Source organism: Leptodactylus fuscus, chromosome 8, assembly GCF_031893055.1.
Source record: "Leptodactylus fuscus isolate aLepFus1 chromosome 8, aLepFus1.hap2, whole genome shotgun sequence".
Taxonomy (NCBI): Eukaryota; Metazoa; Chordata; class Amphibia; order Anura; family Leptodactylidae; genus Leptodactylus; species Leptodactylus fuscus.
In genome coordinates, this window is record NC_134272.1 from 33,202,432 (window position 1) to 33,223,598 (window position 21,167).

The 21,167-nt window shown below is 41.3% G+C and overlaps 1 protein-coding gene across 1 annotated transcript in view; it reads left to right on the top strand.

Moving 5' to 3' along the window:
* PARD3B (par-3 family cell polarity regulator beta) overlaps window positions 1-10,614 on the top strand; it is a 799,946-nt gene extending 789,332 nt beyond the window's left edge. The window contains exon 23 of the mRNA XM_075284374.1: window positions 10,261-10,614. Coding sequence (XP_075140475.1) covers window positions 10,261-10,585 — 325 coding nt within the window. The 3' untranslated portion in view covers window positions 10,586-10,614. The remainder of the gene's footprint in view (window positions 1-10,260) is intronic.
* Window positions 10,615-21,167: the final 10,553 nt, after the last annotated feature.

The window sequence follows — 21,167 nt, forward strand, 5'->3', positions numbered from 1 at the left end:
ATAAGAGGAACAACTGGACCAGATTCAGAGAAAGTAACTGAAGAAGTTAAGGATGGATTGGAGTACTTGGAAAGGTTACTTAACTTGGGGTTCATCCCACGTTATTGATTGTCCTATCTAACAAACAAAATTTATAACATACAACTATACTTTCATGGCTGGTTCACACAGTGCAGCTCTGTTGCATTTCTGTTGCTTTTTCAATCAAAGTGCCAATCTGTGTACCTGGATGTTGCTATTGCCATATTCAGTATCGGGGCTGCCACTGATTTTACTTCTCAGTAACACCAATTAATTTCATCTGTATATCATTTCTGGCCGCGCTGTTTTTCTGTGTTTTTCAGTGTTACCGCATGGTCAGTAATATAATAAAGCTGAAATCAGTTGGAGTTTCACTTATTGAGAAGTAAAAGCACTGGCGGCCCACCGGCTGGATACACATGAAGAAAGGCTTATGAGTTTGAAGGGACATCCATTCCCATTCCATCCAACAATGCATATGATGCTTACATTAAAGAAATGGACAAAACATTCAAGGACACCCTTAAATTGGGTTTCATCTGAATGTTTTGCACAGTCAGCCACCCAATATCATCCATATTGACATTTGCTATAATAGAGTACTTAATGCTGATGTTTGGTATGGTGAGAAACTAGTGGCCACCTTTGGGATCCATGCCTACCTCAAGAATGGTAGTCCCTAACTCCTGTGCCTCCTGGTAAGGTTTCCTAAAGCCCCCCACACACAGGGAAACCCAATCAGGAGGCCAGGACTCCTTGCATCATAGTGATCTATGATTCTGAGAGTTCCTTCCTCCCCATGGCTATACTGTCTGTACTATATACAGTATGGGACAGTGAAGCCGCTTGCAGGCAGGAACTTTCCCTATGATATATCACCTTAATGCCAGGAGTCCTGGTCTCCTGACTTGGTTCGGGATGGGAAGATTTTCAGTCCCAGATTCTCACGTGTACATTGGGCCTTAAAGCTTAGCTTAATGATAGTAAGTGGGGCTAAGCTGAAGTATCACAACACACAACCAGTAGACAGGTGTGATACGGTTTTTGGAAGAAGGCAGCCATGTTTTTTCTAATCCTGGACAGGCCTTTTAAGCATAAAGCAGACATTTAAGATGGCCGTTTCCTGATCTTCCATGGTTGATTTATAAAGTTGCCATTTTGATTCCTGGCAGAGCCATAATTTATAAGAAAATGGCGGGTCAATCTCTGCTGGAATCTGTAGCTGGGTCTGGGCTTTGAGTTATGTGATAAAGATCCTTTATTTTGTTTGCATGACGGTCTGAAAACCCGACAACACCCAAGCCTTTGGTGAACATCAAACTGCTGTCAGCAAAAAGTGGTCTCAGACAGAATTTTAGGCCCTCCAATGTAATCTCATCTGTACATGTCCACTTTATACTTTCCATTCACCTGGACTTTGCCCGGCAGCAGCTTGATGTAAATTGATTGTTATGGCTTCACAAGGTTACACAACCTCTTTGCTGTTTTCACCTTTTTATATAATTAACTGGATTTTCTGTTCCTTACTTGGTGAGAAAGAAGTGTAAAATTTCATCCACGTGTCCAATACCAAGGATCATTGTGTAAGATGCAGCTCATATTTTTAAGTTGCTCAGATGGAAATATTGTACGGACTGAAGAGTTTCTGTAGCCTAAGGAAATAACGGTTTAGAAGTCTATTCTTTATTTACTCATTGGAGGGTGTGCAAGGGGTTAATGCGTCCGTATATTCGGCAGTCTACCTTGGCTGTTCATTGGTGATACTAAGTTAGGGCCTAATAATTTTCACAAGTACTTGTCACCTCCTTTCACCTGCACACAGTCTGACTTAATAGATCCACAAAACCCTTTGTTTCAGAGTGAAACTCTTACTTTCTTTTCTTTGATCTAATCCTCAATGCAGCCGAACACCTTTGTTGTGTTCACATAAGATGTGTTAGATCCTCTTATCAGCGCCATCACTTGCTTTCTCTGCCTCTTGTATTTGCATACAAAGTGAGCAAGACATAGAATGTTGTCTTTACAATCTCCTTGTTTGCATTCTCAATGGGAGATCCTCTGCTATAGATTGTTTTCTTTATAGAACAAGGAGTCTCATATAAAGAGTATTCACTTTGAGTATCATTTGGTTATGTATGATTATCTTTATTATGTGTTTGGGCATTTGTATTGCAGTATAGCACCCCCCCCCCAATCCATATGTTGCAGTGAAGAGGTGAGGTTGAACAATCTATTACATTGGGAGTGTGTATAGATGGGTTGCATGAGCCCAGACATCTGGTGAGATGTAGTGCAGGTCAGAGGATAGTAATTATAATCAGCACTAAAAAACTTAGACTTAAAAAGCAAAGCCATTTCCTTCGGTATAAGAGTCTTCCGCAATCAGTTCAGGGCTGTTTTTGTTCCTTTTTCATGAGAAGTGGAAAAAAAAAAGTATCATTATATTGTCATGCACATATGCAGTATATGTATATAGTAAGTGAAAGGTTTCGTAGTATTGTAGTAACACATTGGGGGGGGGGGGGGATACATGAAGACCTGCATATTTTACTCCAGTCGTGACCAGTCTCCTGCGCCAGCGGACTCTCTGCTTCATCATGAATTACACATGAATGATAAAGTTGCAAGTTTCTGTTTTTGCATCACAATTTGAGACTTTTAGTGCATTTGCGTAATTTTTCCAAAAAGGTGGCGTAAAGGGAAGGGCACAATACAGTACAGGCCGGCAGATTTACTATAGATTTCAGATTTTGGCACATGGAGACCAGGAACCTGTTAATAAATGATGTGTATTATTCCACCTTAGGGGAGATCAAGCCTGGCATACGGAATGTTAGTCTTCACTTTATCTCCTGCATTTACTTTTGGTCAATGTCCTATAATAGTATATTGGAAGGGATTGCAGGGAGGGTTTAAAGCAAACCTAGTATTGGAAGACTCGGGAGCCTTTGGAAGTTTCCTGTTGCACTGGTAACCAAACCGCTGTTCAGTTGCTGGAAATAGCACAGAAAGTGAAAATAACCACTTGAGCGGCGCCATTGTTTAAAGGCTCAACATCCTGCCTCCTCTATGGGAGCTCCAGCGGTAGTTACAGCCGGCTCCCCGTTTCAGCCGCTGCACGGTTTCGTGCAGCTGCGGAAAACTGCAAGAAGGCAAGCGGCTGGCTCCTGAAGAAGATGGAGGTGGCACTGGAGAGAGTTCTCTGGCAGCATTGGGCCCATCTTCAGTTCTCCAAGAGAACACATTTGCATAAAGACGGAAAACGGAATATCTACTGAACGGCGGCGCGGAGAAGACATCTACAAGGTAGGAGAATAGCAGCCTTTCTTAAGGCTATTCCTACGTGTTAGTTAGAAAAAAAGGGATTCTAATGATAGGATCCCTTTAAGGGGGTTAAAGATCTCTTCTCACAGTCAGCACTTTATATATACAAATGTAATAACCAAGACAATCCTGTGTGGGTAAGACAGCCTGGGCTATAGTGATACATTCAGTGATGCAACTTGAAGCACCTGAACCCCAATGTGAAATCTTTGATAGGCCCCTACATTATATCAAGATAGAATAGTGGAATATTTATGGGTCAGAGGGACCTTTGGGGCCACCTCAGGGTCCAGGGCCTGGTCGTAACTACTACCTCTGCAACCCCTATAGCTCTGCCTGTGGATACATTACATCAAACTATGAGGGAAGGAGAGAACTTGTGCTGTTGATGTATGCAGATGACAGAATATTGCCTAGGCCGGAATCGGGAATTGCTGGGATTGATTCTTAATTAGCATAATTACATTTGGAATACTTAACATGTGAAATGCCCAATCACTTACTTTGGCGATATTAATGTAACTCTATATGGCGAACATTTCCACATATACAGTTACATATAAATTGCATTACACTTGTCTGCGTCTTATTCTAATTTTGCTCACATTTCTCATTAGCGAGGACCAATCAGACACAATTACAGACTTGTTCAGGATTGCCACTTGTTTTTCTTCTACAGACAAACTAATCCAGCACTTAAAAAGACGCCCATTCACATCATGACAGCGTAATCCATCCTTCTTATAAATATGTAGGTCAGGATTTGCACTGCGTAATAGAGAACAGTAATATGCCAACGCCGTGCATCTTGGATGTTATTTTCATCCATTTCATTTTTGGTTCACCTCCCTGCTTTAGCAAATGCAAACATACGGCTCGGTCGTAATGAGTTTAGCAGAATAACACATTGATGCCTTGTTCTATTCATTATACAGAATTGTTCCAGTCCCAGGTTCATCTGAACGTACGTTGAGCAGGGAGGATCCTTGGGTTGTTCCTAGTCGAATCCTCTGCACTTCAATAGCAATAGGAAATCATTTCCAGAGACGTGATGAGTGGAATGACTGAATAAAGAGTAGGTGTGAGTGTAAAGATACCAGTTGTCCTGCGGCTTGTGCCATTTAGGAACCATTTTTGTGTGTCGGGGGCAGCTTTTGTCTCTTCCTTCAACACCTAGTCTGGACTATCTCAGTGAGGACTATGAGTGCTTGTCTGATCCAGCCCCGCACTCATCCCGTATCAGATCCCAGAGGGTAACCAGGATTTCCAGACACAGCTCAGCCTGCTCTCCCTTCTGTACCTCATTTTACTTTAGACAGGAAACATTTGCACTAAGTGATTCCAATGGGACAATTACTAAATCATTCTAAGGCAGATAGCGTGCGTCCTTGAATGTGTCTTTGAATCTTGAGGAAGGCGCCTATCCTTGGCCAGGTGGGACCATGTGAAAGAGATAGTGACAGCGCGGGAAGAATCACAAACACACATGGCAATAAGTATTAGAAGGAATCATATATCCGGAAAACAATCATCAGCTTTGTATCAAAACCTTCAAATTATTCAGTATTGCCCTATGATGAGAACACAGCTTATTTCCCATATCTTAGCATAGCGTTGGCTCTGCCTGGTTATTATTCCTATTTGCTAACACGGAGAGTGAACCAATATTATTGTATTTTGTTAAAGGCCATCTAATTCCCTTCTATGGCTGGTAACAGTCCCCCTCAGATGTCGTGTATTATTCAAGAAGACAATATTGCCCGATGGAATTTAAAATGACCTTTAAAAAAGTAAGCGATATCAAAGTGATGGCCAACTCCTCAACGCTCTACATCTGAGCCTCTCTAGGAATTTGGATGCAGTTGTCATGGCAACAACAAAAAAAAATCCACATATTCTATTCTATGTGCAATATAGATGGCTTACCAACAAGCGGGAAAAGTAAAGGGAGAAGACGTAAAGGTGACAAGTGGGATATTTAGACTCGGGCTATATACTGAACAAAAGGATTTGACCTACATATATGTTGGTTTAAAAAGAAAAAAAAAAAAAAGATGTTTAGGCTATGTTCACACAGAGTTTTGCTGATGCACTGTATCGGCATCCTGTTACAGCTAGCCGCTCAGAAGTTGACACTGAGACAAACATTTTCTGCCGTGTGAACATACCCTAACGTCTCCATTCACATTTATAGCATTGCTTCAGTTTATAATGTAATCATGACGGCTATAGATCATTCATTGTCAAACGGATACTAAGAGATTCCATTGGTCCTGGAGCCTTAAAGGGGTTATCAGGATAGGTCACCAGTATCTGATCAGTAAGGTCTGACATCCAGACCCTAAGGGCTAGTTCACACATGAATAGGGTGTGGCGGAATTTGGTCCGGAAAAAAAACGCTTCAGGGATTAGGAAGCTGTTTTTTGTTTTTTTTTTCTTTGTAGATTGTGAGCCCCAAGAGCTCAATGTACATTTTTCCCTATCAGTATGTCTTTGGAATATGGGATGGAAATCCATGCAAACACAGGGAGAACATACAAACTCCTTGCAGATGGTTTTATGCCCTTGGTGGGATTTGAACACCAGGACTCTAGCGCTGCAAGGCTGCAGTGCTAACCACTGAGCCACCGTGTGGCCCCGCAGGATTAGGAAGCTGTTTTTTGTCAGTGAGGCGGTTTTTCCCTCCAGCACAGCGAATGGACCTTAAAAAGACCCCAGAGTGTAATAATTGTTCATGGGTGTCCACAGTGGGGCATAATACTGTGTGCAGGGGCCACCATGGGGCATAATACTGTGTGCAGGGGCCACTATGGGGCATAATACTGTGTGCAGGGGCCACCATGGGGCATCATAGTGTGTGTAGGGGCCACCATGGGGCATAATACTGTGTGCAGGGGCCACCATGGGGCATAATAGAGAGCACAGGAATGCGGGGGGGGGGGGGGGGGGGTCGATCGGAATCTTCAGCAGGCGTCGGTCAGGGGGAAACCCCGTGTCAAAAGTTCGCCATGTGGCCCCACCGTTCCTAGTTACGCCACTGGAAACATCCCTCTTTTTTTTAGTAAAAACATTGTCTATGTACATAGATGGTTATGAGTCCCACAGTCATTGTCTTAATCTAACCTGTATCGTATTGGTATAAAATAAGTGCATCGCAAAATTGTTAGGATTTACTATATCAAGACTGTCTAGATGTACTAAGACCAGCAGACCATTATAAAAGAAAAATAAAATCAAAAAATGATAAACACTGCAGTGACCAGAAAATGAACCATTCACTTTGGAAACCCTTGGCCTAAACATACAGTATTTAATCTTTCCATAAATCTAGGTCAACTATTCATTCCACTCGGTCCTATAAATGACCATGAAAAATACATAAAAGCAGCAATTGTGGACACTGCTATGGAGTCTATTACAGCTCCTTTGATGTTTTTGATTATATTAAAAATGAAATGAAATGGATTATCCTCCCGGTTAATTCTATCACACTATGAAGAGCAATACTGGGTCATGTGTCGTCACACTAACACTAATGGAGAGGTCACAAAACATCCTGTGATGTTAAAGTGAAGAACTGCTGACCTGTTTCATGTAGTGATCATCAATATCACCAGTAGCAATAGGATTCAGGTCACACTCAACAAGAGGAAGAATTATTCTTCCAGCATATGTTGTAGATTCTGATGTGTGATATCATTGATGAACTATATTATACTCGTACATATGATATATAGTTCCCCATTGATAGTTTATGTTATTTACATCAGTTATGGTTACAATTTGTTAGAACAGAATTAGTTTCGGGCCAATTTCTCACTAAAGTACTTACGTTTTCTAATACACATTAAAAACAACAGTGAAAAACAGCAATGTGATGGCCTTTTTAAAGCCCATGAATGTCTATGGGTCTATTCACATGTCCGTTAATGAACTATTTTTCATGGCTGCAGAAAAAAACAAACAAGAAAAAACTGACATGCTTTCTAAAATCCATATGAATAGACCCATAGATATTCATGAGTATTAAATCAGTCATCACTGCTGCAATGTGTAGGACAGATATGTCAGTTTTTAACAGACATCTATATAAAAAAAAAAAAAAAAAAAAAAAAAAATTTGTGACAGGCGATAGAAAACCCATGTCAGAGGATTTGGGAAGATCTTTCGGTACTATTCCGTTATCGGGCCAGCAGCAGCGCATTTCAGCACCAGCTTTCGGGACAGCAGTTCAGTTCAGCAGCGGGAATTACAATGACATCCGAGGACTGCTGGCCCGATGCTTGTGCCCAGTAGCCAGTACATCAATGACCCCCCCTCCATCTCCTCCTCCTTCCAGTGCTGCCCCCCAGCTCTCCTTACATCTACCCCGTACCCTCTCCCCGCCACATGACTAAGCCGATGCTGGCCCGATGATAGAGGCCGTGCTTGTGTGTAGTAGGCAGTACATCGATCGATGCCCTCATCCTCCTCTTCCTTCCAGTGCTGCCCCCCAGCTCTTCTTACATCTGCCCCGTACCCTCTCCCTGTAATAGGCCTCACCGTAAATCTTGAGCAATGAATGCTACTAGATAGCCGCCGGACGCTGCAGAAAGTTTGTCCCTCCGGCTCGCTGTAGCTCACCGTTCCTATAGTCGGCGTGTTTCTTGTCAGGGCCTGGATTGAGCCCCGGTGTCTTTCCTTTCGGTCTCGGTACTAGCGCTGAGGTGAGGCCTAGTCGTGTGGCGGGGAGAGGGTACGGGGAAGATGTAAGGAGAGCTGGGGGGCAGCACTGGCAGGAGGAGAAGGATGGGGGAGGGGGGTCATCGATGTACTGGTTACTGGGCACAAGCATCGGGCCAGCAGTCCTCGGATGTCATTGTAATTCCCGCTGCTGAACTGCTGTCCCGAAAGCTGCTGCTGAACTGCGCTGCTGCTGGCCCGATAACGGAATAGTACCGATCTTTCTTCCTATCTCCACAAAGTAGAAATCTCTGCACTATTGCAGGCAACGTCCAGACAGAGGAAATGCTGAGCGTTCTTAATGTTCATTTTACAACCTGAACATCGTCTTCTTGCCAAGATCTCATAGCCCATAAAGTGAAATGTATTCTATTATTGTGTGCTAAATGAGAGACATCTGGATGGGGAGAATATAGACTAATGTATTAATTTTGTGTTCTGTCCAGTTGTATTCCAGTAAGCTTGCAGCATTTTACATATCCTCCTGCACTTTATAAAGCGTATGTTGCCTGTCAATAGTCTATTTAACACCTGGTAGTGACATAATGCAGTCAATGGCCCTGTACAGAATGACCTCCAACCAGCGATCCAACATTCGAGTTTTCTACATATTACATGTCAAGTCCTTGGAGACTCTTCTGTAGTTTCTGGACTTCTCTCACACAATGTAAACTGAAGGGAAGGGGCTATTGAAAGTCTACAAACACTTTGGTATCCTGTAGCTTATTCTGCTTGTACAAGCAGCTCCCCATGGTGGAGAAGTCATTCGCCCACTGCTTAATATATTTCCTAGTTAACATTTACATTCACTTGATGATACACACAGCCGTTTCGGTAATGTGGTTTATTATTTTCAGGTTATAAGAAATTCACTTGCTGTTCTGAGGTTGTGTGAATATTAATTCCCCCCCCCCCCCAATACGGCCATATTTTGTAACACCTGTCATGTTGGCAGAGTGCAGTTGGCATTGTTTGTGTCCGCATAAATTGGTAAATGACAACTGTATCACACTGAGATTTAGGTTTCATTCTAATAAAAGTTTCTTTAATTGTATAAAAAAAACAAAAAACAAAACAAGCACTCCGAATACTATATTACTATTCAATATAAGAAATATCATACAGATATTTCCTTCAGTGGTCAATCTGCTCGTATTATAACAAATGTATTTGGTTTAGTGGACCAAAAGAGACAAAGATGGTCACACACATCAAAGTACTGTGGGGTAACCCAGCAATACCAACAGGACCAGCCATCCAATGGGTATGGTGGGAGATCATTTACATCTTTCTTTACCTTGAAAGACAGAAGTTGGAATTCAACATGTCTGATCCTTTTGTTCTTAGGAGATATAATCCAGAAATGCTGGGCAGTGGCCTACTCCTCTCTTCCCATTAAGGGTCAGTTCACATGGTTTTTTGGCAGCGTATTTTGACGTGGAATCTGCCTCAAAATCCGCTGCCAAAACCTGCTCCCACTGACTTCAATGGGAGCTACTCACTTCTTGAAGCCAATGGGAGTCTTATTTTTACACGTGTATTTTGCAAAAATACACGCGCATTTACTCCGTGTGAAGGCTCCCTAAGAATTTATTTGGTCACTGTAACTTTAATCCATCAACATTAACTCATAATGAATAAGGATTTTTATAAACATCACCTCTTTGTTGGTCTATTTCTCGAGTTGTACTTTTACTGTTATTCTAGATCTCTGCTTGTTGTCATTCGTTCTGTTTAGCTCTAGTGGCTATAAGTCAGTCCATGGTCATGTGGTGGAGATGTACGATTACTGTGCTGTGACTATAACAAATTGTGGACCTGTGTGTACATCACATGACCATAGACAATATATCACATGACCATAGACAATATATCACATGACCATAGACAATATATCACATGACCATGGACCGATTTCCATCCATTGGCAGTAAGTAGAATGAATGACAGCATGAGGAATTGGTATAGAAAGTATATCGGATAATATTAGAACATTTTATTATAAAAATAAGATTTGTCACTCAATATTAGTCTGAAACCGGACAACCCCTTTAACGCTATATAGATCTATAGAATAACCGTAAAATTGTAAAAAAGTGTGCGCATGACAGGGTATTACAAATCATACAGTACCGTCAGTCAGAATGTGTATTACACAAATCTTAAAGGTAACGCACTGCTTTTATTTTTCAGACCTGGACCAGTGGAGCCTGTAGAGTACATGACTAGTCCACGCACCATGTACAAAGAGAGAGAACCACCTTACTACTATGATGTGACATCTCCAGGCACAAAAGGTACCTATCCCAGATCCCAGTCCCATCAAGAAGAGAACTATAGATTCCCTCCATATCATCCTCCGACAGCCAAGGGTCCTCTACGACAAGATGTGCCACCATCTCCACCGCAAGCACACAGATTACCAGGCTATGGTACTGGAGGAAGGTCAGGCCAGGATCGATACCAGTATAGAACCCAAGATCCAAGGCAGAAAAACCCCATGACTGCAGCTGTATAGACTGAATACAAATCTATATGCCTGAAGAGAAAACCAGAACGGTCACATGTATGAACAATGTTACGCTGCTGAATGTATAAGTTCTTAAACAATTGAGCGGTACCCTATGGGATAGATAAGATGTTCCCAGAACCTTCTCTCAAGCAATAACCATTCCAGACGTTTATTAAGTCTTCAGGTTTATATGAATATAGATTAGAACCACATGCACAGTTCTCAGGTTTTCCATTTCCTGAATATGAAGGAATTTTTGGTATTTCTTTTACGTTTGGTTGTGTGGCATCCATAACACCCCTATTGAGGTATCAGTTCAGGAATGGAACGGAACTGGAAACTGAGTAATACGACTGTCTGGAGATACAGGAACAAGCATCATGTTTGCATTATATATTCCACATCCGCGATTTTTCAGTGACAGCAATAGATGTTCTCCTAGAAGAAATATTTCTACTTTTTACATTTATATTCTATATTTTTATATTGGATTTAATTCTAAACATAATCCGTCTACTGTCTTCTCCAGACAGATCTACATCAACAATGTGTAATCTGAAGTGTCCATAGGTCATTGTTGGTGTAGCATATTTTTGTTTTGTAGGGTTTGCATACGTCTGTGGTCACATTACCACTTTCCTATGGAACCCAGAAGACCACTCATATCTTACCATGTATTGTAGACTACCTCTGAGATATAGCACAACGTTCACTGGAGTATGCTGAGGGCGACACACCCTGACTCCCAAGTGGATTTTTATTTTACGCTGACCACTATATATAGGTATATAAATAGGTTGATATTTTTGTTTCTTGCCTTAGTTCGCCCTGGTACATGTTGGGCTGGATCAATTTGTGTATTTTCCTCCTTTGATGCGTAAATGATTTACCTCCATAATAGGAGATCGGTAACTTAGATCAAAACTTATATAAAGGGATTTTATTAACAATAGAGCACATTGATATATCTGTAGTGACGCTCCAGTTTAGTGCTGCTTTAACTATTCTATAAAGTAATTCCATTAAAATCAAGTATGCTGTAATTCTCAACATATTACTATAATATAAGTCAAGTTGATCCCTGAAGACCATTTTCCTATTCTAAGACAATCTTACTATCATAGCAAATTTACTTCTATTACACTGAAAACCTGGATACAGAACTCCATATATACTCTGATGGCCTAGACTTCTAAGGCTGAGTGCGCATTGTCCCAGGGCACTATATTTTAGGTATATGGCAGGAAAAGCTTATGCTCCAATCACCTAACAAAGGGTCCTTGTGGCCTCTATTTGTGTAGCATTTATCCCATGCATATTCTTTAGGAGAGTGTAGCAGACATGGTCTACCTCTGCATAGGGAAAATGAGGAGGAATTTGATGTGAATAGCCGGTAGATGAATGGGCCTATATTGCCGGGAGTTCTGAGCCCTGGACTTTGTGGCTGAATCAGCGACAAGATCGAGTAGGGTGGTGTGTGTGTACATATATTTATATTAAAGCATCCTGCTGCAAACTACCTCCCACAATGGGACACAGAATCTGAACCAAATTCTGTGGCAAATTCTGCCATGTGAACATACACCAAGACTCCAACATTGCACCGAGCCTTTGGCTGGGTTCACACTACCACCGCCGTAAACTCTGGGGAAACTAGACAGGGGACGGCTTGCTGGCAGCCAGCTTTAAAACCTATTCATTTAAATGGGTCTTTAATAGAGATGAGCGAACACTGTTCGGATCAGCCGATCCGAACAGCACGCTCCCATAGAAATGAATGGAAGCACCTGGCACGCAGACTTTGCCGGCGGCCAGTCGCTTCCTTCCATTTCTATGGGAGCGTGCTGTTCGGAACAGTGTTCACTCATCTCTAGTCTTTAAAGGTGACCGTCAGTGTCCATATGTGGCCTCTCCACCTGGAAACCAGGGGGTTTTTTTTGCACGGACACAAAGCCCTACATGTAGGATGGAAACCTCAGGGTGGACCGGGGGGGTGGGGGGGTATTGTGAACATAACCATGATGCATGACATAAAGGGCTATAAAGAACTCTGATAGAAAACATTGTCTTATTACATTATTATACACTGCCGTAGTATAAGGAACGATTCCAAGTCACACGTCTGTAACACAGAAGAGACCTTGTCCATTCTGTACTTACACAGCCTAAAAAAACACAGCTGGTAACTGAAATTCCCAATGTAGCTGAATTCTTGCTTTTCTATTTTTGGAAGGGTTAATCAATATATCAATATGTTATTCGGTCATTGCAATGAGCGCCGGTAACAGAACTAGTTAATACCAGACAAAAAATTTTTTTTAAACAGGAACGTAATAACTACAAAAACAAAACGGGAGTGAGCTGAAAGGTACAAGTATAGTTCATGTTCAAAGCGAGTTGAGCCTGCAGAATGTATTGATCCCGTACTAAGTGTACAATCAATACTTTCTGTCACTGCATGCTTTTTACTGTGAAAAATGTATCACAGCAATAGAACATTGCAAACCCCTGGCTATGCTTTTTAGTTTGGTTTTTTTTCTTCGTTTTTCAGCTGAAACTTCCCCCGCTGTTCTTTTAGTAGCACACATGGGATGTTAAACAGTATGGCCATTAATAAGAGAGAGAGGAAAAAAAAAAAAAAAAAAAGAGATGCCCCTGGGTGGGTTTTTCTTCTCTCTGTGGATGGTCAGCTTTATGGTCTGGTGAAGGGCCAGCCAAAAACAAGGAATGTCACTAGAAGAATTTGACTGAGTCAGACACCAGGCAGGGCAGCCAAGAATAACAGCATGAGCCATGTCAATTTTTATTACAATAATAAGACCAACTTTTTCTCTACCTCTCTATACACCAGCTTTATTTGGCTACATAAAACCCCCCGTATTAATGTGGATTGCTCATCAGGGGCCTATAGCTAGAACTCTTAGCAGCAATTAACTATATCACTCCACACCTTCAGACACACATCACCATTCTTCACACTAAAACTTGGCGAATATATTAAAAAAAAAAATGAAAGAATTAGGCAAAAAGTCATTAAACTAAAGATTTTTTTTTTGTCTTTTGGGACTTCGTGTTTTAAGAAAATATTTCTACAAGTCTGTCTCAGACTTTTAACGGAACCTGAAATACATCTGGCACCTATGTATACAACTTAACCTGTCACCAGCAGAGAACTGTGATGATTTTCATATACCCCTCCCCATTATAATACACATTATATATGCAATACAGTCATAAAATTGTCAGCACTTGGAGTTATGACTTATGCCTTAAAGTTCTTGGGCCCAATACAAATGTGGTACCTGCACCCACCACCAAACCAGTAATTATAGTGTAAGTGTTTGGGGTTTAGAAACATCATAACAACAAGTACAATGCGCATTTGTATAGTCCGATTCCATATAGTGAATCATTGTGTCTCACTACATCCGAAACACTATACTTTAGTCCATGGGTCCTCATGGGCCTGCTTGTGTCTACATCCTCTTCCCAAGTAAAAACTGATTTGGTTTGTATCTACGACCTCTGTGGTTGTCAGAATGAATAATTCCAATGACTTTCACTTATATTTAACTTCTGATAACTTGATGAGCAAATATGCATAGATTAAGGAAGTGGCCCAGTTCTTTACATCCATGTCCGCCTTGCCTTTGCTGTTCTGACCTCTTCCTCTCATGAGACACCCTTCATCCAAATCAGTTGATCTACATTACTAAGCGGCAATGTGGATGCCTTTGGGGAAAACAGAACATAACAGTCCATTCTTAGCCAATCTATGAGGCAATATTGTTTATTGTGGACTGACTATACACTGACTCTCTTTCTATAGGTATGAGTTTCAGCCTATAGGGGTTTCCATTTTCCCCTATTTTGGCATGCTTTATCTGGTCTTTTAGAAACATGATAAACATTAAAACAAGTATGAAATATGTGTGTCCTACCTCAATATTGTTTGTCCTATAACAATGCTGAATGGAAGGACTTTTCATGGTGTGTAACCTTAAAGAGGACCTTTCACCATTTTTCCCACAGGCAGTTCTATATACTGCCAGAAAGCTGACAGTGCGCTGAGTTCAGCACACTGTCGGCTTTCCCGATCTGTGCCCGGTGTGAAGAGCTTACGGTCCGGTACCGTAGGTCTTCAATGGTCAGAAGGGCGTTTCTGACAGTTAGCCAGAGACGTCCTTCTTCACAGCACAGCCAATCGCTGTGAATGGGGTTTTCTGAATAGTAAATATTGAAGGCCTATCTTTATCTGGTCAGTTAAAATGAAGATCCCTACGGATCTGCTGCTAAAAGAAACATTTCCACTTTACAGGCCACCAGGCATGTAACTTGAGGGGGTGCAGACGCATCGGGGCCCAGGAGCCTTAGGGGGCTCATAAGCTCTGGCATCAGTATTGAGATTTCAGCTTCCATCTGGCCCATACGCCAAGGAGACCCACAGATTACCCCTAACCACACTAAGGTGGATTAAACTCCTTAACACCCGTATCCATCACTATCAAGAATTCGCTGCAGGGATGAGGTAGGGGGCCCCGGACAAAAGATTGCACTGGGGCCCGAAAGAATTTAGTTATGCCATTGCAGCTCACTAAAGTCATGTTCATTTATCACATTAAAATGAATAAGGCTGAGCTGCAATAACAAGCATATTCTCTATGCAGTCTCCGAAAAGAGAGTAGTAGTGTGAACATAGTCTTAGTGATAATCATCTATGCAGCACAAATAACCAAGGTGCACAATGACATTTTTTTCAATATGTTTTATTATGAAGGACCCGTCAGTGACTAGTAATGGCTTCCATAAAACTGACGGAGACTGTGGTTCTGTAGCGGATGACAAACTGCGTAAAACAGCCATCTTGCACCATTATCTGTATATTATTTTACTATCTGGTTTTATATGGATATATAAAATATTACTTTATACCATAGCCCAAAGCAGAAACAATCCTACAGCTCAGCAAGTAGCACAAAAATTATTATTGAGTGGGGTTCTTAATTTCATTACTAAATTGTAATAGCTTCCTATACACAGTCCAGTCACTTTGGAACAATATAAGATTTTTTATTAATCAAATCTCCTATAAATATAGTAATAGGGATCCCTAAATGAAGATAATTGGCTGCCCCCGTCCTCTTCTCCGGTGACCCAGTTGTCAGGTTAGCTCAGCTTACACAAGCATTACATGCTCTCCTCTCACTCCGAGCGTACAAGCTCCAATAAGCAAACACGAGATCAGTATACGCCTGTTCTACTTAGAAAACTAATATAATTGTAAAAAAAAATAAAAAAAATGATGAAGTCAATTTTATCACAGAAGGTTTCACAAACATTGCAATATTTTTCTAAATTGCACATATCTCAATGCACAATCTTCAGCTGAAAGAGACTTGGCAGTAAATTGTCCCATTGCTGACACTACAGTGCGCTCCAGGACTAGACGCAGCAGATACACCGAAATCTGTGACTCCTTAATGTCATTTCACCTTTTTTTCCACTGTTGTAAAGCCCTCCCTATGGGAAAGATCCATCTCATAGTCACCCTGTCTTGCCAATATACAGATGCAGCATTGCTAGCGTGAGAACTATAGAATTTGCTTTTACTATAAGAAGGTTTAATAAGTTAATATAAGTCTATAATAAAGTGTTCAGCAGACCCCTCCCTGTACAATAGAAAAAAAAGTGAATCAACAGTTACATTTTAACAAACTTTCGACAGAAATAAATATTCTCCTTGTACATTCCACTTTATATCCAAAAACAACTTCAGTGGTTGTATCAGGCGGTGTATTCATTGCTCTGGCATGAGTCACTTATGTTTGGACACTTGCCCTCCAGGCCAGCACAGAGCCCCGGCCGATACCAATCTCCAGCTCATATGATGGAAAGAAACATTTGTTTTTGACCCTTGAAATGTTGATAATCCTAATTTACAATCTACATATGACTTTGGCGCTGTTTTGGATGAGATTTTGCGTTTGTGCATCTTTCACATACAGAAAAGAGGACTTTGGTGAAAACTTCAAATTTTCAACTTCAATAAGAATGGTACATGTAGTGCATATAACAGGAAAGGACACTGCGGTAGAGACACCCCCTTCAGTGTCTAAAGTGATCATTGGAGAGAAAACTAATCTACCCGCACGACCGCTACCTTTGTTGGGGTACAAGAAAGGCCTAGATAGGAACATTGAGTGTAGGCATTCACAGACTTAGCAAAAAAACAAAAACCCCTAAAAAAACTCATTTAATCTTACCCTGTGTACTGAGAATAGGCACAAGAATTTTTAAGATGGTACGTTTGGCTATTTGCCAAAGTGAAGATTCTAGGACTGGTTGTTTTTTTAATATAAAGATTTATACCGTAGGATAGAAAAGGGAAGTTACGCTGTGTTCACACCAGCGTTCGGCACTCCGTTCTCAGGTTTCCAGAAGACGGAAACCTGTCATTCCGGGTCCGGCCGTGAGCGCTGGTGAGTGTTTTATGCTCTCCGCGTCGAAACAGTTTTTTTTTTTTAAAACCGGACACAGAGTACTGCATGTCTGACTCTGTGTCCGGTTTAAAAAAAAAAAAAAAAAAAACGGTTCCTGCCCTGTATTGTGCAGGAAAAGGAAACCTGCAGACCGGACTCCCGGGCGCAGGTGTGAACGAGCCCTTAAAAGAAAAAGTGTTCAGTAAGGATTCCCTCCTCTCCTGTGTCTACTAAACAAAGAAGGACAGACACACTAATCCCCTGAGCCCGAGTGTGCATGTGCCGCTGTTTGTCACTTTGAACATGGTGCCTGAACTACAAGCAGAAAGTTATAGAAAAGGAGCTGCAGATCAGATGGATGTGTCTGTGTTTTTACTTATTGACATCCCTGCTCTTTTTAGGCTTAGGAGTCCAGTAGGAGGTCCTACTGACAGTTCAAACAGTTGTCACCGAGGAGGACCGCCCACTGGACTCCTAGGCTTAGAAGAAGCAGAGATATAAATAAGTATATCACAAGTTTAATGTATATATATTTTGCCTCCTCCTAGAACATGCAGCAGATAGATCTTATGGACAGTGCCCTAAAGAAGCAGCTAAACAGGACCAGAGCTTTTTTCTACAGAACTTGTTCAGTTTTAAAGTATTCATAATGGCAGCACCCGCCATATTTGTTTGTTTGGTGCCAAATGCGATCACAAGAAAATGTTACTAAGCAAGTTAAAGGGATCCTATCATTTAAACACTTTATTTTTTTCTAGCCGACACGTCGGAATAGCCTTAAGAAAGGCTATTAGTCTCCTACCTTTATCAGTCACCTCCGGCCCGCCGTTCGGTAGAAATACCGGTTTTTACCGGTATGCAAATGAGTTCTTTCGCAGAACTGGGGGCGTCTCCAATGTAGCCAGAGAACTCTCTCCAGCGACGCCTCCATCTTCAACAGCAACCGCGTCTTCTTCCGGCTGGGGTCACACTCCGCTCTTGCGTGCATGCGCAGTACGCCCTATAGTTTTCTGAGCGCTGGAGCCCGCCCCCAGTGCTGCGAAATAACTCATTTGCATACCGGTAAAAAACAGTATTTCTACCGAACTACGGGCCGGAGGCGACTGATAAAGGTAGGAGACGAATAGCCTTTCTTAAGGCTATTCCGATGTGTCAGCTAGAAAAAAAAAAAAAAGTGTTTAAATGATAGGATCCCTTTAAGTAAAAAGAAATCAGGAGGTTTCAGGGTCTCTTTAAAGGAAACGAAACCAAACCAAATCTTCCTACCCTTATGGCACTAGCTAGTCTGGCCAAGGGGTAAATAATGAGAAACTCTCTGTAATCTGTCCGAACAACTGTGGAGGTGGTTAGGATGGGCGACTTCCTAATGCACTTTCTGACATGCTCAATAAATTAGCTTAGACTTTGTTAGGATGATAATTACAAATTGGCCTCATTTTCGGGGCTCTCCATGCTGTAGTAATGAGGCAAATCCTGCCATGCCAAGTGTGTGGCCAGCTGAACAAGCCCAGATTTTACTCATTTCAGACATCCATTAGAGTCTATTTAATCCATTACAGACTTTTCTTCTATAACAGAAAAGGGATCAGTCCGAGCAAAGGTTCATTTGATTTTTTTTTAGAAACTTTACAGAAGGTTACATTCACATAGAGAAAAAGTGGAGTTTTTCTGTAGGAGCCAGATGTGATGTGTTATGTTAGTGAAGAGGGATTTAGGAATGGTCATTGATACTTGGCATTAGTCATGTGCGGTTTTGGCCAGTTTTACATGTGCCCTTTAGCTGCAGGTTTTGACTGTGTATTGTACATTTCTGCTTTATATCATTTATATATCAGGGTTTTTGGGCTATGCTGTATGTCCTATGCAGGAAAAAACAATCTGTGCATCTGTCCTTTATCCATGCTGCTTGGAAAGATATACAAATAACACTTAGGCCTGGTTCACATCTGCGTTCAGTATTCCTTTCGGGGAGTCCGCTTGGAGACCCCTGGAACAGAATACTGAACGCATTGACAAGCGGTGAGCAATGAAAGCACATGAACCCCATAAACTAAAAAACGGGGTTTGTGGGGGTCCGTGTGTTTTCCCGCACGAGTCATGTGGAGTGGAAAGTAGTTCTTGAAGTAATTTTCTCTCCGCATATACCATGTGGACACCGTGCGGAAACCACACGGACCCCATTATTAGTCTATGAGGTCCATGTGCTTTCATTGCTCATCACTTGTCAATGCGTTCAGTATTCCGTTTGGGGGGTCCCCAATTGGACTCCCCCAACTTAATACCAAACGCAGATGTGAACCAGGCCTTAGTAGTGATAGTTTGCCGTAACCACTATTAACTGTTTTTTTGGCAACCAACTGTTATCGACCACCCCTTACATGTATTTTACTTGTAATAAGCAGCCGGAGGTATTGAATAGATATGATATAACCATATGATGTAGGTCACCCCCTCCCCAACCACAGATGCTGGTAAATGGTCTAACATTCCTCGAGATACTGGATACTGCCGACTAAAATCTTATACCTTCGACCAGCTTTATTTAACTTGGTTTCTTGCGGTTTAGTCGTGTAAGTCAATCTCTCACAATTTTACACTTGACATTTGTGGACCTTAAAAAGAAAAAAAGGACTTGTTTGTAACTGTTAAATATCCATTACATTTATATTACACTGTGTATACTAAGGTCTGGCCAGACGTGACTGACACAGAAACCAGATCCATCTTCTATTTAGAATGGATAAACATTTCTGTGGGCACAGTAAAGGCCACACACTGATTCCATAGGATTTACACTCATATCATGGCCTTAGCTATATAATCTATGTAAGACGGGGCTAATTATTGCCTTTTTGGCACTTCTTTGGGAGGAAATTGAATCCTAAATGGGAACAGTTAATATGTCTTTCCCGTTCCTGTAATCCTTTGTCTGAAATATCCCGTATCGTGTAATAAAAGGGCTATGGCTTCATGTTTGCTTACTTAGGTTTCACATAGTATGTGCCGGAACGGTGTAGATCAATGTAAAGAGTGTAGAGTATTTTCCATGTACAGTAGGGGAAAGGGTAGCAAGTATTCACGGCTCACATTCTCTTCTAAGATTAGTACCCTAGGTGCTGTTCGGCATTGCATGAAGTGCCTAATTGTTCTCGTGTATAGGCAAGGTGTTGCCTCCTGCTTGGCGCACATTCGTCTTCCAAGAATCTAGTGAATTACTTCTGATTACTCCTCTGGACTTACTGCAAAGGAAACGTTTATAGCCAAATTGCAGCGATTAGAGGGCTGAGCGTGGTGCGTGTGAAGCAGAACGTGTAGTCTAGGTTTTCTATCTACTTCTTTTTGTATACTACATAATGTATTGTTTATATAAATATATAACTACTGTAAAAAATAATCCCTGGAAATCATGCTGAACCAGCAGAAAAGAGGTTTGTTTTTTTTATACTACTTATCGCTACTGTTTTGTATTACTGCACAAATGGCACATTTCTACTTTGCATTGAAATAAAAGCAACAAAATTGCAAAAGGTTTTGCTTGTGTGGTTTCTTTTTCTTCAGCTGCTAAGTGACTTCATTATATCTATTCTGCAATACTATTGTAATATTGATTCCATTCTCTTTTCATTGCCTATAAAATGGAGAGCTCGGCATGACTGCCATGGCATTTGCATACTGTGAGACAAAGAACATAAAAATGATAAAGATCAGGATGAATCCAAGGATCCTGGGAAACCATCTTTTTTTAGACATCAGAAAACACGTAGGCCTTGACCCATTAAGATGTTTGTGGGTTTAATATTATTTTGTGCAACAAGCCAAGATCAAATAGAAAAAGAAAGCATGAAGAATTAGAATAATCCTATTTTATGGCTGTCCCATTAAACACTACTGGCCTAGGCACTTGTACAATTTGTTATACTACTGTAAATGACAGCTAAAAACAGGAAAAATGTTATCTTCTGGGATATGCGACACCACCTAGAAAAAAATAATCGTCTTCAGACACCAGAAAATATTGTCCCAACTATTTGTTATTCGTGTAGCCTTTCCCATTCTATTACAATCAGTCAGTGAACATAGGGCTGCAATAGGGGCAGCCAGTTGTAGGT